Source organism: Passer domesticus, chromosome 12 (assembly GCF_036417665.1).
Source record: "Passer domesticus isolate bPasDom1 chromosome 12, bPasDom1.hap1, whole genome shotgun sequence".
NCBI classification, from domain to species: Eukaryota; Metazoa; Chordata; class Aves; order Passeriformes; family Passeridae; genus Passer; species Passer domesticus.
Window position 1 is genome coordinate 7804182 of NC_087485.1, and position 19183 is coordinate 7823364.

General features: G+C 51.9%; 2 protein-coding genes across 7 annotated transcripts in view; both read right to left on the reverse strand.

The window, feature by feature from the left end:
- Window positions 1–433: 433 nt before the first annotated feature.
- On the reverse strand, window positions 434–14670 carry SLC12A3 (solute carrier family 12 member 3). Of its 3 annotated transcripts, none has more exons than XM_064387276.1 (26): window positions 8625–14670; window positions 8207–8365; window positions 7893–7968; window positions 7671–7766; window positions 7388–7527; window positions 7064–7174; window positions 6763–6874; window positions 6386–6516; window positions 6044–6128; window positions 5554–5708; window positions 5160–5267; window positions 4801–4924; window positions 4613–4714; window positions 4367–4522; window positions 4191–4290; window positions 3662–3773; window positions 2971–3111; window positions 2673–2779; window positions 2441–2523; window positions 2206–2274; window positions 1925–2026; window positions 1656–1767; window positions 1278–1364; window positions 1052–1187; window positions 872–939; window positions 434–586 (listed from the first exon to the last, which is right to left on the reverse strand). In XM_064387276.1, the coding sequence occupies exons 1-26, from the start codon at window positions 8916–8918 to the stop codon at window positions 445–447; spliced, it is 3108 nt and encodes a 1035-aa protein (XP_064243346.1). In that variant the 5' UTR covers window positions 8919–14670; the 3' UTR covers window positions 434–444. The 3 variants fall into 3 exon arrangements, with proteins under 3 accessions (XP_064243346.1, XP_064243347.1, XP_064243345.1); XM_064387277.1 differs by having other exon boundaries at window positions 1925–2029; window positions 8207–8290; window positions 8550–14670; XM_064387275.1 differs by lacking the exons at window positions 8207–8365; window positions 8625–14670 and having other exon boundaries at window positions 1052–1151; window positions 1925–2029; window positions 7893–8146.
- A 16-nt stretch (window positions 14671–14686) lies between these two features.
- NUP93 (nucleoporin 93) overlaps window positions 14687–19183 on the reverse strand; it is a 75454-nt gene continuing 70957 nt past the window's right edge. For all 4 annotated transcript variants that reach the window (XM_064387279.1, XM_064387278.1, XM_064387280.1 and 1 more), the window contains one exon: window positions 14687–14922. In XM_064387279.1, the coding sequence (XP_064243349.1) occupies window positions 14812–14922 (111 nt within the window). In that variant the 3' untranslated portion in view covers window positions 14687–14811. The remainder of the gene's footprint in view (window positions 14923–19183) is intronic.

A 19183-nucleotide genomic window follows, 5' to 3' on the forward strand; every position in this document is an offset into this window, starting at 1 on the left:
AGCTGGGGACAGGCTTAGCTGTCATCCCTGTCCCTGAGGGGACAGGCCGAGGCCCTGCAGCCCCTGGGCTTGGTGCTGACCTGCTCCCAGCCCCTGGGGCTGTTCCCACCCTGGGCCAGTGGCTTTGCTGGGCCAGCATTCAGTCCCTGCACACCACTTGTGCAGGACCCCACAACTCCCCTGGCTGGCTCTGGCTAACCCCAGGCCAGAGCAGTGCCTGCACTGCAAGCCCAGCATGGCTGTTTATCAATGTACAACCTCCAGAGCCTGAGATGGGCCCAACAAGTGTTTGTAAGAGGGTGGCAGCTGTGCCTGGTGGGCATTTCCAGAGGGCTGGTAACCACCGTGCCTTCACTGCCCCCCCAGACTCCCAGAGGAGCATGCTCCAGGACCAAAACCGACCTGAAAAATTCACATCCCAAGTCATCAGGAATGCAGGAGGTTTTATTGGCAGTAAAAGGTCAAGACGTTCTCTTGGTTTCCCCGTGTGAGGATGACGGGGGGTCTGAGGTCCTGGGAGAGGGTCTCGAGCCAGGCCATGTAGAGGGCGCTGGGGCAGCGGCCCTTCCTGCCGATGGGCGGAGTGCTGCGGACAGCCGGGGCCGTGAGCGGGGCTCCGAGCCCCGCCGCAGCCCCTCCCTCCGGCCATTGCAGCTTATTCCCCTAAGAGGGGCAGCACCACATCCTCCCACCCGACACGGCCCAAGCTGGAGCTCCTGGTGTCTTCCAAGGGCTTTTCCCTGTGGTGCAGCACTCTCACCAGAGCATTAGGGTGTCTGTGCTGCACCTCCCCACCCAGGGAGGGGTGAACATCCCGAGGGTCCATTCCCAGGGGGCAAGAAACGGGTGTGAGGGCATTACTGGCACCTACATGGCTATGAGTGCTGCATCCCGTGAGTAATCCAGCAAAATCTCATTCAGCCTCACTTGTCGGAGCGACTGTGGAGCAAAGAGCATCGAGAAACACAAAATAATGGTTTCCAGAAAAAGACTAAATTTTGTCTAAAAAGCAGGAGACCCTTTGCAGGAGCTCCCCTGGCACTGGTGCTACCTTGGCTCTGTTTTTATCAACCTCCTCATCAGAAATCTTCCAGGGACAGCCCTGTCTCATCTCATTCACTGTGGCCTCGTCTTTGAAGCCATCGTTCAGCCTGAAGGGAGCGATGAGGTCATCAAATCTCTTGATGCTGCAACACAAGCAGACAGTGCCAAGGAAGAGGGTCTGGGCAGGTTTGGGGGTGCTGTGGGGGCACAGGGAAGGGAAGGGGGGTGGTTACTGCTCTGGCCGGGGTTTCTGGTTGATGTCAGGGAGGATGTGGACCTCATGGAAGCCGAGGCGGAACTTGCTCAGCAGAGAGACAATCCTAATGGAGAGAAAAGGACATATTTTAGCAGGGAATAGTAGCTCTAACAGAGCAGGGAATAGTAGCTCTAACAGAGAACCCTGCTGGTCTCAGTCTGCACTTTGGGTTTTCCCACTCTGCAGCCACATTGATTTCCAGAGACATGAGGCAAAGCAGCCAGGTCAGAGCTCACAGATCCCATTATGGCAAAGCTGGGAGGGCTCAGCAGGATGGGAAGCAGCTTGTGTCACCAGCCACAGGACAGTGGCAGTGGCCAAGTGGCTAAGAGGTGCATTGGCCACCAGCACTTACGCCTTCCTCTCCTCGTCCATCCTGTTGATCTGCCCGCCGACAAACACCCGAGTTTTGCACTTTCCCCACCGCTTCTTGCGCCCCAGCAGGTAGGGGATGAGCAGCGTGAGACCTGGCCCCAAAACACGCGGTGGGAGATGCAGCAGTGACCCCCAGGCTCACCACTGCTTCCTTGGTGCCCTGGCCCATTGGCAGGACTGAGCCCTGCTGGGCACTGCAGGGGAGGTGCTGGGCTCACATTATCTGGGCAGATGGAAGGTGAAGGTTACCTCCATCATCAAAGAGCCAGTAAATGTCAATGGTCTTGTTGCCCTGCTTGCTCTGGAAGATGGTGCTCGCCTGCTGCTCGCTGGCCAACGTGGTGGGGTCCACTGCTGGGGCAAGAGGGTCCTGGTGTCAGTAAAGAGCACCACCAGCCGTGGATTAAAGGCATCACTTCTTCCTGGTCCCAGCCCTGCTCCTCATCAGTGCTTGAAACCCCCACCCTGCCTGCAAAATAATCCTCAGAGCTGGGGATGCTGTGGGTGATCACAAGCCAGGACCAACCTACCTGTGCCTGGGGCTGCTCTGCTGCCAGTGCCATTCTCAGGGTGCTCTGCTGCCTCAAACGTGGGGTTAACTGAGGAGGGAGGAGAAGAGCAAGGGCAGCACAGCAGTGCCTCACTGTCCCCACCCAGGAGTGATGTCCTGCCAGGACTGTGGCCTTTGTCTGGGGACATGATGCTGGCTGGCACATCCCACAGCTCCATGTCTCTGTGCATCCCTGGCTGGCTAAAACCACTTACCATGTGCCTGCAGCACCCGGGAAACATTCAGCCCTTCCTTCATCCGCATTAAGCACACGCCGTACTTGAAATCGAACGCGTCGCTGGAGGGAGGGAGGGAGGGAGGAGAAGGCAGTTAATGGAGGGTGCACTGTCAGCCCAGCTGGACCCTGCACACGTGACTGCAGCTGGCAGTGGGGCCACCAGCAGGTGCCAGTGTCCCCGAGAGGTGGAGGAGCTGCTGTGGCCGTACTGCAGGATGCCCACGTAGTCCTCCAGGCTCTGTGGAGATGCCGTCCGCCAGTTCCTCTTGTAGCCCAGCACTAGGATGTTAGGTCTCATCTTCCCAAGGCCAGCAGCCTATGGATAGATGTCCCCATGAGACCCCTCTGCAGGGACAGACGGACACAGGTGGTGTCAGTCCACTCCATGGGGGAGCAACACAAAGCGGGGTGCCTGGAGATCATGGAGGGAGGTCAGAGCTCCCCCAAGCTCTGACCTCCTCACAAAGAGGAGGGACCCTGCTGCTGGAAGGCTAATGATGGCTGTACCTGGATGAGCATTTGGACACCACTTCTCAAATCCTCAGCCACCACATCCGTGTAGAAAGCCTTGATTTTCCTCTTCATTAGCCACTTAGTGTGGCCATCTGCCATCAGACGGGACTCTGGCATCTTCTGCTTCTGTGGTCCCTGCAGGAATCAGGAGCAGGAGCTCAGGCAGCCCCTTCCAACTGCAACAAATCTTGCCACCAAGGACTTCTAGCTCCTTTCTTCCCAAGTCGTGGGCAAGAGGTCGATGTAACCACTGCACACATGGGAGGTTGCAATCACAGCCAAGAAAACCAGTGAATCCAGGGAGTCAACAGCCAGTGCACACAATCCCAACAGTCCTGTGGGTGCAGATGAGCTGGTTCTTACTGCACCCAATTGCTCTGAACACTTCAGGGCTGCAAGATCCACGTGTTCTCTGAGCAACTACTTCATCCTTCCAAATATTCCACAATGATTTGGAAAAGGGAAATCATAAGCCCACAGGGACATCCTGATGCTTCACCAATATTGCTTAACAACTCAGAGGGACTTCCATTTGGCACATTTCATCATCCAGCAGCACACAAGTGGGCACATTTCAACCTCCACCCTGTATCCACCAGGATACAACTGGATTTCCCAGCCCATCACCCACTGGTGGCCAGAGCCCCCAGGACAAGGAACCAACCAGCTTCTGCAGGTGACTCACAATCAGCACGTTGCCACAGAGCATCAGGCTGAGGTTCTTGGTGAAGGTCCCCACAAAATCCACCAGAGCCGGGCGGAAGTTGGGTGGGCCAGTCAGCACCAGACACTGCGGTCTGCAGGCAGGGGAAAAAGGGAGTGACAAATAGTATTTGGAGGCATCCAGCCCTTTGGAATGAGCCATGTTTCTTCTCCCATGCTTGGCCAGTGGTAACTATAGGAAGCATCTTTAGAATGAGAAAACATTATGTAGCCTGAGGGTCCAGTCTCACTCTTTGGTCTTTTTATATCAGATGACACCAATATGTCTGTGTCTGCCTGGTACAGGGAGGTCAAGGTTTTCCCAGTTTTCTACCTTACGTGGCACAGACATGAGATTTTGGAGACAGACACATTTTGCTGTAGCTCCTGGTTACTGAGGGTGGTGGTGAGGATGTGGCCATGGGCACGATGCCTCCTGGGTTTAGCATAGGCAGGAGCTGGCTCTTCATCCCACTCCCTCCATGCCCAGCACTGCAATGAGCTGCCCTTGCCTGTAGTTCTTGATGTGCTCATCCACTTCACTCAGCCCCACTGAGTAGTTGAGGGCCATGTTGTAGGAGCTGGCTTGCATGGAGGAGCCCCAGTTGACATCTGCAGGGGAAGATGGATTAGCAACAGGGCCAGAGACTTTCTGGGGCATCGCCGCTGCCAGGTCACCACCACCCACCTGGCTTTTTGTAGAGGACATATCCCAGGAGGAAGATGACGATCCCGAAGGCAATGAGGGCTGCCCACCAGGTCAGCAGGAACATGATGACCACTGAGACAACAGCTCCAAAGAGTGCAGCCCACTTGCTGTAATACCGAAAGGAGGGTCGCCAGCCTGCAGCAAACACACAGAGCGGCCGCTGCCGGACACGGAGCCGCATGCGGAGCCGGCGCCACAGGGCAGGTGTGGCACGGCACAGCCCACCTGGGGAGTTGGTGATGGAGGCGTGGAAGCAGCTGAAGTTGATGAGGGCGTAGGAGCAGAGGAAGAAGTTGGAGATGATGGGGGCGATGGCATTGAGCTCAGCTGTGGGAGGAGGAGAGAGTGAGCGGGGACTGAGCCACCCTGCTGGTGTCAAGCTGCAGGAGGGTGCTGGGGCAGCAAGCACCCACCGATGAGGATAAAGCCAACAGCAATGACGTAGGTGAGCATGTAGCCACGGATGGGCTCGCTGTTCCTCCCATAGCCCTTCCCAAAGAAGCCGATGAGAGGATAGAGCTGGTCCTTGCAGAGACACTGCAAAGAGAGACACAGTGGGGACAGCAGGCTTTGCCAGGGATGTGGGATGGCAGTGCCGTGGTGGCTCCTGCATCACTAAGAGCAAGGGCCGAACTGGACACATGCCCTTTGGTGACAGCAGCATCCTCCTTGCTCCAGGGCTGCTCACAGATGCAGAGCCCTGCACCAAGGAGCATCACCCACTGCTGAGCTCAGGGAGAGGAGCTGGGGTGTGCAGACACCACCCCCTCACCTGGAAGACTTTGGGGGCTGAGACAAGGCAGGCCAATGCTGAGGAGAGGGTAGCACCAAAGATCCCTGCTGTAATGAGGGGGCCAAATCCAGACACCATGCTCATGCTCTGCATGAAAACCAGGGGATCAGGAACCGCAGCATCTCTGCTGCACCAACCTCCACCCCAATCCTGAGGGATTTCCAGCCCCAGGCCCCATCCTGCTGCATTTCCTTTAACATTATCCAGGCAGCAAAGTCCAGCCATATCCAAAAGCCCACTCCCTGGTGCTTTCCTGTTACAAAATGGCTGTTTCAAGAGCATGGGTGACCCAGGATGGCAAGGAAAGCCATCCAGTGCAGCACCAACCTGGCCAGGAGCAGGAACAGGGGCTGGTCATGGTGCTGAGCAGTACCTGGTAGTAGTTGCTGAGCCCATACCGGCAGCTCTGCTGCTGGGTGCAGGCGGTGAAGTTCCAGCCGAAGCTGCAGGCCAGTCCCTCACAGCCCGGCGAGCCCACGGCCACGCTGTCGTTCAGGCTGCCTGAGGCATCTCGGACCACACAGGCACCTGGGGGGCACACAGGGCTAGGGCAGGGCTGGCACCTCTCCATGGCTTCAGGAAGCCCAGCCCCACATCCCACTGCCCGTGACAACTCCCACGTCCCTGCCATGGGGCTTTGAGCAATGCCATGAGCTCCACTGCCCACCCAGGATGACTTTGCCCCAGGTAGGGGTAGGAACAAGGTTTGGCACCTGTGGCACTCACACTGGGATATCAGTGCCAGTGTCCACAGCTTGCTCCTGGCTCCTACACACCTGCATCCTCCAGGCCATCCATTTTGGGTAGGGGCCAGCCCACCCACCCAGCCCCCTCACCCACTGCACCTGAGGATGTGCTCTTACCAATGGTAGCAGAAAGCACCAGGTAGGACATAGTGGTCCAGAAGATGGCCATCAAGGTGCCCTTGGGGATGGCCACGGCAGGATCCTGCCCAAGGGAGTTGCAGAGATATGTAAGACAGCTTTCCAGCAGCAGTGCTACTGTAGGCAGCTTATTTGTGGCTGCTGTACAGGAGGAATTTTAATTCACTGTATCACAAAGCCACAGAGCATCTCCTGGCTGAGCCCAAAGTTTGCATAATAAGTAAAACAAAGTCTAACGGGTGGATCAAAATGAAAGCCCCAGGCAAAATAGGGCTTGAGCCTTTAGAAACACTGGCTCAGGTAGCAACAGTCACAACCCACCTTCAGGTCACCTGAAATATTGGCCCCAGCCAGGATACCGGTTGCAGATGGGAAGAAGATGGAAAACAAGCCAAAGAAGGAGCCCTCAGGTCCACGCCAGTTTGGCACAAAGTTCTGAGCAAAGATATCAGCTGAGGAGAAAGCAGAGGAGAAGCATTTAAGGCCTCTTCGCTACTTTTTTCCTGGCTAAAGCACCTCAGCACTGGCTGGGGGCATAGTGCTGATGGCAGGGACCCCATGGGAGGGGAAACTGTGCTTTTAGTGACAGCAAGGAGCACCTTCCTGTAGCAAACATCTCCCCAAACTGCAGCAAAGAGCCAGGCTCCAGAGATGCACTTGGACCTGCTGAGTGCAACCCCAGCCTGCGGTGGACCCACCTCGGTAGCTGAAGAAACCCTTTGCTTGCTTCTCAGCAGTAGCTGGGATCACTGTCCCCACCAGGTAGTTAATGAAGGAAACCAAGATGACCAGGAAGAACAGGATTTGTGCCTGCCAGACCAGAAAGAGCCAGCTGAAGGATTGGGTGTTTGGGCACAGAAAGAGTGAAGAATGCATTAGGAGAAACCCATTGCAATTTTTGGGGAGCTGCAGGCATCCTCTGCTCCTCAGATGCCTGGTGGACAGAAACGACAGCTCTTACCAGCCCAGGAGAAAAATGTGAGCAGGAGTGAGGGTTACCTTGGCCTCCCATTCCATGCCAGCCAGGGAGATGCCCAGCAGCACTGTCACAGTGATGACCCCAATGATTCGGATGTCATTGGTGGGGTCCACGATGAGGGAATTGTGCTCCTGGGGAAGGGGAACTATTCACAACATGGAAATAACCCTCTCCCGTAATAAATCACTGGTTTTTCCAGTGAGTCTTAGCAGCCACTGTTTGATTATCAGTGGTCCAATGATAAGGCAAATATTGATAATCAACACAGGTTGTGCAAGGAGAAGGTGGGAAGGGAGGGGTAGGGGGGACATTGGGACCCAGAGGACACAGAGCTGCTCTCTTACCTGCAGCAGGTCCCGGACAGTTTCAGCAAAGCCCACTGTGTGCATGGCCACAGCCACTGCGTTTGCAAAGGCAAAGATCAGCCCGATGGAGCCGCCCAGCTCCGGCCCGAGGCTCCGCGAGATGAGGAAGTAGGTGCCTCCTGAGCAGGGAACACCCATGGCATTACTGCTTCCCCCACGTTTTTGGGGTTCCCACACACCTCACAGCCCATGCCAGGAGTTCACATCCATGGGGCAGCCCCAGGATAGAGACGCCCGGGGTGGCCAGGAGGGAACACACTACCTGACTTCACTTTGCCATTGGTGGATATGGCAGAGATGGACAAGCCGGTTATGGTGGTCACTGTCACAGACATGAGGATGATGAGCCATGTCAGGGCTGCGGGGAAAGGACATTGCTTCACTGCATCCCCCAGCCATTCCTAGGGGTCCCACCACCCCCAGGTGTCTGGGTGATGATGGGCCCAGTGCCACTGCCCAGCCCACCAGGAACTGCAGCACCCACCGATTCCTGCCTGGGCAGTGATCCAGGGCAAGCGCAAGTAGAGGATAACTCCCCAGATGTTCAGCATGCAGCGAATCTGAGGGGGGACAGAGGGGAACTGGCCATCAGGGCACTGAATTTGGCCACCTGGGGATGGCCAAACCATGCCAGCTCTGCTGCTCCTCAGAGAAAATCACCCCACCGAGGAGGGCAGAGAATTGCACAAAGCACATGTGCTTGCAAAAACACAGACATTAGGAAAAATGCAACAAGGGAAAAATGCTTACAAGGTAGGAGGGCAGGAGGATGCTCCGTGGGGGATGGGTCACACTCACCATGACGCCCTTCACCCATCCAAAGCGGACAGGTTCTGGCACGGAGTCTCTGCCTGGTTCCCCTTCTGCCTCCTCCAGCCCAGCCTCCGGCCCGGCCTCTGGCAGGCCATTGCTCTGCTGCAGGTCAGACACCGGCGTGTGACGGCGGCCCGGGTCAGGCTGTGGGATGAGGGGAAGGCAGGTGAGCGTGGAATTCAGGCAGCTGTCCTGGAGGCAATGCTCTGGTTGACCACACAGCTGGAAACAGCTGGATTCTCTGGCTTCTCTCAGGGCCTTCTTGGGGATGTGCAGTCGGCACAGCACCAGTTATGGCACCGAGAGGCAGGAGACAGTGACCCACCACAGACACTTCGCAGGGACCAGCAGCATGGCCAGGGGATGCCAGAGATGCTATGGGCACAGCCAAGCCCTCTGTTACCTTGAGGATGGAGTGCAGGTCAGCCAGCGAGGGCCTGCCCCTCCTGGGGTCGCCCACCCCCTTGCTGTTGGCGTAGTGCTCGTAGGCTGGCACCACATCCACCGTGTTGTAGCCGAAGGTCCTGGTGCAGAGGGTGCTGCTGGACAGGTGGGTGGGCTGGGCGCTGTCGCAGCTGGACCCCTCGGTGGGTGTGTAGGGCCCCCGGCCCCCCTCCTCCATGCCCAGGAGGGTGCTGATGGTGAAGCGGCCGCTGCAGCGGGCCGGGGGCAGATCTGGGGTGGGCAGCTCAGCCATTGCCCCTGCCCAGGAGCCTGCCAGGTGGGGGACAGGGTGGAGAGGGGCTTGCTGGCTTTATACCCCGCAAAACCGGAGCGAGGTGACCGGCACACACCCACCACCGATGCTAATAGAGGAAAGGAATCAGCTTGAACCACCCCGAGCTGGTCAGGGGGAAAAAAATAGCTGGAAGGGATACCAAAACCACCATAATGGGCATCACTGCCTCCCAGCACTTGATTGGGGCAGCGATAACGGATTTGAGATTAAGTCCCAAGGACAGATCAGCAGAGAAATGCAGCGCTGAGTTTGCCTCCGGCCCCAGCCCAGGAACATTCAGTTCACAGGGATTTATTATGGAAAAAGGGAGCAAGACTCCCACGCACCCTCGCCCTTCCCTGGGATACTGCCCCAGACCCGTCAGATCTCATAAATCATCTTGGCTGGTCTCCAGGATGCTGCCTGTGGCATTGAGCTGGGCCGGATGTGGGGAGGGGAATGCTGCCTTTATCTCAGTGAAACCAGGGGGAAGGGGGGAGCGTAACATCAAGGGACCTGAGGGATGCCCCTGCTGGGGCTCGGATTCCAGGCTGCTGGAGAAGACAGGGTGCACAGAGTGGTCTAAGTCTGTCTGTGCTTGTCCAGGGCCGGGAGCTGGCAGCTCTCAGTACCAGGCAGCAGAGATGCCCCTGGTCCCACAGCCCCCTTCCCCTCCAGACCCAGGGTACCACTGAGCTGCCAGGGCTCAGAACCGCTCCCAGTCCCATCCCTGAGTTAATAAGCCACTTAAACCCTTGCTCCATCACACAAAACACAGCTGAAGCTGTGTGGCCGTAACCCCACAGCCACAGGAGGGGAGGACAGGGGGAGGGATGGGCGCCCCTTACACTCCCGCAGCCCCTGTCACATGTGCCACGAAAGCAGTTACAGATAAGATCAGCAAAGACAGCAAACAAGGCCAGCAATAAAACTCGAGGGCAGCCCATTGGAATTTCAGCTCCGTGTGGCTTTGCAAGTTAATGGAAAATTGGGCCTGCCTGCCATGCTGCCTCTGGCTGTCTTTGCATTCACACACAAATTTTGACCTGATTTTTGAGGACTTGCTCCAGCCCCCTTGTTTGTGCGAGGGCAGACGGGCCGTGATCAGAAGCCAGGGGAAGCTGAGGGCAGGCAGCCCGGTCTGCATCCGTGCTCAGCCCTCGCAGCACTGCAGAGCACCTGGGAGCCCCGAGAGCAGGACAAGGGATGAGGAAAGAGCCTCACCCCAGCACCCCACACAACAACCTCCACAGAGAGGACACCAGCTTCCTCTCACCACAGATGCACAGCAGACTCACACCCAGCAGAAGTGGCTTTATTTTAGAACCGCGCTGTTTCATCAAAACCGCTGATACGCCCAAACCAGCACAAATCAGTCTCTTAAGTGAGGGGTCTGTTACACACAGCACAGCCAGAGATGCTCCGGAAGGCACAGGAGGGCTCCAGAGGCGCGAAGAGAAGCGAGTGGTATGATGCAACCCTGGTGTAGTGAAATAGCCGGATTGTAGGAAGCGCTTGTCGTCGGCCTGATTCACAACACCAGCTGCAGCACCAATACCGGCCGGGCGGCGCTGGGAGCGCTCTGCAGCCGCCCTCCAGCCCTCCACTCACACGGAAGAGGTGCCAAGTTGGTTCTGCAGGGCTTTCCCTCACTTCCAGCCGATCCCCCAGTTTGTTCTGGATATTAAATGCATCAAATGAACCCAAAATTGAGTTAAGCAGAGCATGGCACAGTGCATTACGTGACTTCTTTTAAAGACTGCTGAAGTGTTATATTTCAAAAGGGTTTAATGAAGCTTTAATTGACCTGTTTCCATCCCTGTGGAAGAGGGAACCTACCACCCTGAGTGACACAGGACACACGATGATGCAGGGGCTCAGCACTGCAAACCCACCGTGCAGAGCATTTCTCAGCACCACATTTCTCCACTCCATTTCTCAGCACCACAGCAAAGGAAGCCTGTGAAAACAAAAGAGATGGTTATTCAGCCAGCTGCCAGTAACCTTTTACAGTGGGAACACAGAGGTCATCTCCCATCTCCAGACACCATCTCCATCCTTCCAACTTCAAACCCAGAGAGAAAGAGGACAAAAATGCTGGTACAGGGACATGAACAGAGGCAGTATTTGAGTGCTGTCCCACCCCAGGGACACAGAACTGGAATTAACAATATCCCCTTACTTCTTCCAGGCTGCAATGAAAACATTTTGCTTCTTTGATAGGCTGAGGTGACAAGAGTTGGGAGAGTAACAAAATCAAAAGAAGTTCATTGAATTCACTTTTTCTGAACACAATTTCTTCAGCTCCTGCAAGGAAATCCCAGAAAAGGCAGGGGACTAGGAATGGAACCCATAGGCAAGTACCCTGACTATGACCAGCATATTCTGGGGTAATGGTGAAAATACTTAAAAGGATTAATTTTGATGTCTGGACTAGGAAAACCTCACAGAGACAGCTGAGAAGACAGAACCCACTGGCACCAGCTTTCTGATATTGTTTGGGAGGCCATCGAGGCACATTTCAGCAGAGCCAGTCCCCACAGGAGCTCCCTTAGCTCAGTGTAGTTTTTACCAGGTTAACACTGAGCAGAACTTTTAACCAATTTTTTCTCTACTGGACAGGTAACAGAACAGAAGTTTACAGTGAGCATTTCTAGATTTCCCTGCAACTGCCCTGTAATTCCAGACCACATCACTGAGCCCTTGGCCCTTGGAGGAGCTGCTGTGCTGGAATTGCAGCATGTGTGGATGTTTCAGAACCACAGAGCCACACAAACTGTGGGACACAGACCTGGAGACTGCCTGCCTCTGCTGCATCCACACCAGAACAAGATTGTTACACGCTCTCACAGCAAACAGCTTTTCACTTTTTCCTCTAATCTCCTGCAGCAGCACAAGCTGCAGCTGTATTTGACTCAAACCAATGAGTCACCCTTCGGATGCAGCTCAGCTACCTGGAGGATCTTTAATGCCAGGGATTAGTCTCAAGGTAGGAAAAGCAGATGGAATTATGCTTAAAGTTAGTTTGTGCTTGCTTTGTGTATAAAAAGCAGAGCTCCACTGACTTAGAGAAGATTTGTCAGTTTTTACTCAGGATGAATTCAGCTCAGGTGAACATCGCTGCCTCTGCTGCACACTGTGCACTACTCCCTGTTGTAAGGGGAGTGCATGGTGGCACCACCTTTGAACAGGCTACACCAAACAAAAGGCATGAGTTTAGTGACACCCAAAAACCACTTCCAGCACATAAGCTATTTAGAAAAGGCTAAGCTTGTAAATTAGCAAAGTCAGAGTGATGGTGCAAAACCTGAGGGAGCAGAAGCTGATTGTTCTCTCCAGCAGAATAAGCATGAGGTGGAGGGAAAACAGGGACATCTGGAAAACCATGGGGTGCCTTATCCAGCAAAGCACTAGGATGTGCATCAGCATCTACCCCAAAGCAGCACAGCCCTTGAAGTCATGCAGGTTTGCCAGAGCCAGGCTCAGGCACTGAGCTGGAACCTGCCACTCTGGGGAATGGGATGTAACATTCACCATCTGCACAAAGGAGAAATCACAGGACAATCAACAAGTAATTAACTCCAAGTATCTGTGGCACTTTCTGTTATACCCACAATCTCTTATCTTGATGGAAATAGGGCTGGTCTTACCTTTTCAGGGTTAGTCTCAGGACTTGGACTCTCTGGGGTTTATTTCCCATCTGTCCATCACAGAAGGATCATCTTGGATTTTGAAAGCATTAAATAATTCAGTTTCTGATTAGCTTAAAAAGTGACCAAAGGCTGGAATCACAACCACTGAGCACAGGAAGAGGAAACTATATATAGACATCAACTATCCCAACACCCAAGAAGGCTGAGAAGCACCAGAAAGCACCTGCTATAGCCTCCTCGAAGGGCAGATGGAGAAAGGGTACTGTACTGCTTACAGAAGGTCCCCAGGTTCAACACTGGACATCAGAACAAGCCAGTGAGGCAGCACAGCTCTCCTGAGCAGGGGATGGACACAAGGCAGGAGAACAAAGTCCTGAAACAGCAGCACTAAGAGCTGACCCCAAAGGACTTCTGTTCCTGCATGAACGGCAGATCAGGGAGAGGGAATTACAGTGGGGAAAGTGGCCCTCATCCTTCCCAGACTCCAGCAAACATTGTCCCTGGCATGCTCAGGTCAGTGGTTGCCTGAGGACAGGAGCAGACTTGCCAGACTCTCTGTGTGGAGGTGGTTTCATGCTGGAGGTAACTCAGGGACAGGGGCTGAGCACCAGCAAGGAAAACACAGGAGCAGGGTCATCCTGCAGGACTGCATCTGGGGCAGCCCTGGCCCCACCACAACTGTCCACAAACAACAGGGAAGGTGCCTGTTCTCTAGGGAATGGGATCAGTTCTTACCTGAGATATGCCAAGAAGCATTTCTACACAAATATACCAGAAATGCTAACAGGCTATACAGCTTTCCACACTCACCTGTTGACAAATTTGTTGAGCAATTCTGGCCCACTCCCACCCCAAAATAACACCTTGTAACTCACCAACTCCCCTTTACCTGCAGGGTGCTGTCCAGGTCTCCCTCAGCCTTCAGCTGGGACAATCCTGGCCATGCTACAGGAGCACTCCATGCTGTGCACAATCCCTAGCTCTATCCTCTGAGAACCCAGCAGCTGCTTTGCTGGGAGATGGATTGGGGTGGCTGGCAAGCCCTTTGCTTCCTGTCCAAAAGGTGGACAAAACTTGTTCTACAACATTTCTGGTGAAAAAAGTAATTAGGAAAATTGTCATCATGTCAGTCAGATATTCCTCCATCCCAGTAAACAAAGATATTGCAAAATGGAGATGAATTCTCTCCCATGATAGCTGTTAACATAAAAAGCTGAAATCAGCCCCTACATTTTGCTGCCTGGTCTGCATTCCAAATGCCACATGTTCTCATATCCCAGTAAGACAAGAGGGTGAGACAGCAGCAGGGAAGCAGCAGGAGTAACCACCAACATTCCTCCCATTTCTTTCAAAGTTAGGCAGTTATATTAAAACTAAAAGCTTCTACTATAAGATGCTCCTTAGGCTTTCACTCTTATTTAAGTGTAGCTCAAAACATGGTAACCATTTTTAAAGCCCCTTGCTTTTGTAGGGCTCACATTTCCTGCTAAACCAACATTAATATCCACCCACACCCAACACAGCCTCACCTGGGCCTCTCTGGTTCAGCTTCCTCACTTCTGCTGAACTCAACAAGAGCCCACTTGGAATGCAAGTGACTAAAATTCACGAGCTGCTCACAAAAAACTCTCCTACCACAAGATACCTCTTTCCAACCCAGCTGCTCCTGCAAAAGCTTCAGCAGAGCTCCAGGGCTGTGAGCACCTGGCTGAGCACAGAGGGGTCTGTGCAGCACAGGGCTCAGGGGCACTGCAGCAGCACATGCAGCACACGAGACAACAGGATGGACTGATGGCAGTGTCACAGGGGTGAGTGGGGCATCAGACATGTTTTCAACACTTAACATGCATCCAAAACTCCCTAAAGATTCTCAGCTGTAAGTACATTAAGAAATAAATCAAAGTTTTCTTCTCCATTTCCTCTTCTGCTATAAAATTCCATATTCGTGTCCCTACTGCAGAGCTATGGCTTTCTTTCTGCATAGCCTATTAACTAATTAAGAATAAATTTCTAAATGTAAACCAATTGAAAACAAAATTAATAAAAACATAAAAACACAAGAATCAGTGAAAATTAAAATGTCAAAAACAAATATCAAAACCAAAGAAATTTATTTCCGTCAACAAAAATACAGAATACAAAATGACACTGGTCCCATGGGCCCTCTGAACGTACTAAAGACAGGCACAGCTGCTGCAACCCCAGCCAAAGCTGCTCTGCTAATTCATAAGGATCTCCATTTGCACCAGTCTTGCGTTGGTGTCTCCTGATGTTCTGTATGGGATCATCCCAGCAAACATTATCAGTGCTCGAGCTTGAGACTGAAGTTGCTACAAAAGAGAAAAACAAAGTACAGTTACTTTAGTATCAAAAAAAGACAATGCTACAATACTCTTCAAACAAATACATGTCATCCTTGTATCTCAGAGCTGCTCTCTAGAAAAGGAGCCTCTGCATTTTGAAGAAAATCCAATTATTCCCTTTTCCAACCATTAAAAGCATGTCAAGTTATCCTTTTGCTTAAAAAATAATCCCATCTTATTTGAAAATACCTAAGAAAAAACATTTTCAGCAATGTGGAGCATTGTTGTACTGCAGCAATCTTGTAATTTCTGCATGAAGTGGGCTTTCCCAGGGCAACAGGATTCCCTCCCACCTTGTAAAACATAAATTTGATCCTGTTGAAATGCAGCATTAATGTTTCCAAAGCAGAAGCACTAGAAACAAATCAGAGATGCCACACACACCTGGAGATCTCCAGCACCACCCTGCACCATGCCAATCTCCTCAAAGGCTCTTCTGCCAACAACACAATGAAAGCAGAGGCACCAAGCCCACTCAGACCTTTGCCCAAAGCAACCAAACCCCTTCTTGCACAGCAGAAGACTACAGAACAGCTGAAGGAATTCAGGAATAATTTATTTGTTAAAACTATTATTAAAGAAAAAGGAAAGTCATTCCAGTAACTGGTAGGAGTCAAGAGAATACAGAAAACCCAAATCTTTGTAGAAAACTCTTCAGACTGCTTTGATTGCTAACAGGTGTTTCTTCTTAAATATTAAGCATCTCAAAATTACTCTACTGGAAGACCCAACTGTTCAAATCCTGCTTCCACCTACTGACTGCAGGGAAAGCCAGAGGTTTTTAGGTTGCTGTTGGTGTGTGGATGGCAAATCTGATAGCAGGAACTTACAAACTGAGAAGTGACTGAAGCCCATTCCACGTTGGGGAACTGTTATAAACACCATTCCTGATGCCCCTCTGGCCAATTCCACCCCTTTTTCAGGGTGATGTTAAACCAGTCTGTTATTCAACAGCCACAGAGAAACTTTGGAGGCTGATAATGGAAAAGCTGTGAGAGCTTTCCCTAGACTGACCTAATTGCTAACATCTCCCAGGACAGCCTCCCGCCCCACCACAGGACTGGCAACTTGACAAGGTGGCCTGGAAATCACTCATTCTGTTCCAGTCAGTGTCTCCCAGCCTGCTCCCAAATGTGTTTGACACAGAGGCAATGTAATTATGTCTGAGCTGCTGCTTTTCCGTGGAGGTCAAAACAGGTGGTAGATGGAAAAAAAAAAGAAAAACTGTGTCAAGGTGTCTGACTTTGGAGTTAAAGTATTAAGAGGCAAAAACTCTCACCATGACTAAGAAAGGTTGAGGAGGGGTGTGAGTTACTGTTCTCTTTACCTTTACAGTAGCAATGATACCAGAGCTGGTCTATTTTCAAAAATTAAAACAATACTTTGGGAAGAACAAACAGAGGCTTGCAGAGGTTAAGAGTGGCCTGGAGGTCTAGATGTTCTATTGGCTCTAATTACTTAATGAATGTTACAGTTATTTGCAATTTTAAATAAGACCATAGATAATTTAAAAAAAATTAATTCCATTCCATTCATGACCTAATTTTGCCAAGATAATGCCTTTGGGCTGCTCCAGAGAGTTCACCACCCCTGACTGGGGTGAGGAGCCTATGACATTGCTGTCATGCACTCCCAGCATCTGGGTCAGGGCTGTCACCACAGCCATGGTTTCCAGGACTGCAGCTTGGGCTCCCTGCAATCTCTGCCTGAAATCTGACAAAATGGATCAGGCCAAGTGGGACAGGACTTTGTTCCCTTATTCCCAAAACTAATTAATTATATACATAAAAGAAAAAATACCTAAAACACAGCTTGGGTGATTTCATTCTGAAATAAACACAATGCAGAAATGCCAGCTCTGACCCCAGACCTGATCTTTTCTAGTCCACCTCCAAGTGGGACAGGAGATGTTTTGCAGAGAGCATTGCTGGGTTCAGGGGGCTCCAGCAGTACTGCTCCCCTCCATCCTGTCCCTGCTGCCAGGTCCATGCTGCTCCTGCTGAAGTGCCACCCACGGCAGCAGCATCCTGCTCAGGGTGGTTGGCAGAGCAGTGTTGGCACCAGAGGGCAGATTCAAGGGCTGATTTCCCCTCTGGGGGACACTGCTCCCTGCTATGTAGAATAAGCCTCAGAGTTAAAACAGCAGCTATCTTTTCTTCTCATGAACAGAGGGAACTGAATCTGTCTGTCCTGATGGAGCTAAAGAAAAGCCAAGAATTTCAAAGACCTGTCCAAAGAAAGGGAATTTTTCACTTGCATTGTCTACTGGGCAATGTGCCAAGACTGTTAAAGCTTCTGAAAGGGTCTGATTTCCCCACAAATTTGCTTCCCCAGAGAATATAGAAAAACTGCCCTTCTCCCAGGGAAGTTCAGCAGACAAATTCTTCCCATGCACAGCCTGCTGAAGCTCATGTCTGCCATCCCTGTCCAGGTGAATGAGATTTTGCTGAAGGAACACCTCTTTCCTCACATCTGTAATGCCCTCATTTCTTCACACCACTAAAATTGCCTGAGTTGCCTTCCAACTGAAACAATTTCAATTCCCTGCTCCTGCAGTCTTGGAAGAAATTCTTCAGGGTAGGAAAAAAGGGCAACACATGTAAAACCATTCTCACCCTACCTTCCATGTACCCATGCCTGCTATTATTTTTGCACATGCAAATCTTTAGGCAGACAGGAGACCAAGTGGTAGGTTTTTCCTCTTGCTAATCCTACATTTGCAGGTCTATGCTCCCCTGTGACACTCCAGACACACAGCTGCTCTCTTATCCCCTCCCTGACAGCAGAGGCAGTGGACACTTGTGTGATGTCTGATGGCAAAGCACAGCTTGTACTGCACACAGCATCCAAGATCTGTGACTCAGAAACCCTGTGCTCCCAGCATCACTGACACCCTGCTGCCATGAGATCCCATCACAAGGCCTGCAGCTTGATTAACAAAACTTGAAGCCTGAAATAAAGAAAACTTTCAAGGGTTTTTAGCAAGGTACAACATCAGTTCATCTCAACAACTGTGATAGCAGGAGAGTGCAGAGCACGTTTATGAAGTGGTGTCACACTGAGCACATTGTGGATATGACACAGTGTCATGGTGGCCTCCTTCCACACAAACTTCTGCCAGCAAAGCTGCTAATCCCACCCCAATCAGCCCATGGTATTCATCCTGAGCTGACACCTGACAGCACTCCACCCCTATGGAGATGGTAAATCCTTCTACATGAGGCATGAGACTTGAAATCACAAAATCAAAACAACCAGCTCACTTGGAAAACAAGGAGCTAAGGCACTCTTTGCTCAGTGCCAACCTTCTGAAGACACACAGCAGGTAGCAACAGATTGTGTCAGCCATGGACTTCTTCACACATGCAGAGTTTAAGGTGGGAGAAGCCCAAGCAGTGTGCAGCCTTCTCCAGTGCTGCTGACCTAGAGTACAAGCACTCTTGTGAGGCAGGATCCTGTAGTTCTTGCAGGCTGTGCCCGAAGACAAAAGCTGTACCATTACCTAAGCCTTTTATTTTTCTATGCAATTTAAAAATGCTACTAAGACTTTTACCAATATTACAATTTACAGATCAAAGGCACTTCTGTAGCTGACTAAAGCCTGGAATAAAGCTGGCTATGGCCCAAATTGGTTTTTCACTCTCAAAAGGAGTTGATATTTATTTTCTAATCTGTTAAGACAGGATGAATGGTTTGGCCTTGGTTTCAAGCGCCTGCAGCAGCTTTAACTTATAAAGAGTTACAGGACCAAAGCTGGCTGGAATTAAGCTGTGAACCCTTCTTCTCAACCCCACATGTCAGCAGGTGAGTGCTCACAAATCTGGGTGTTTAAATGCTGCCTATTCTGCAGCTTGCTGGAGGTGGAGGCTCCCATCAGTGGCTTGGGGAAATGCCTCTGCACCAGCTTGAGCAGGGGAGTCAAACCACTGTGGTCATGAATTTCAACAGCAGCCAGACCAAGCACTGCTGCAACAGCAGCCAGAGTGCTGCAAGCTGCCCACTCCCTGCAGGGGCAGCAGGACAATGCTGGTGCTCACCAAGGGGATGTGCTCCAGCATCCTGGTGTTTCACCCAAGAACACCTGGAAAATGTTGGCCTGCATCACTACAGAAGCAAGCTGAGGGGAAGAGCCAAGGAAGGCCCTTCTAGCAGAAATGGGCACTTACTCAAATGAAAGAAGTGGCACTCACATGCTTAAAAAGCAACAGCTCAGTTGTCAAGGCAGCAG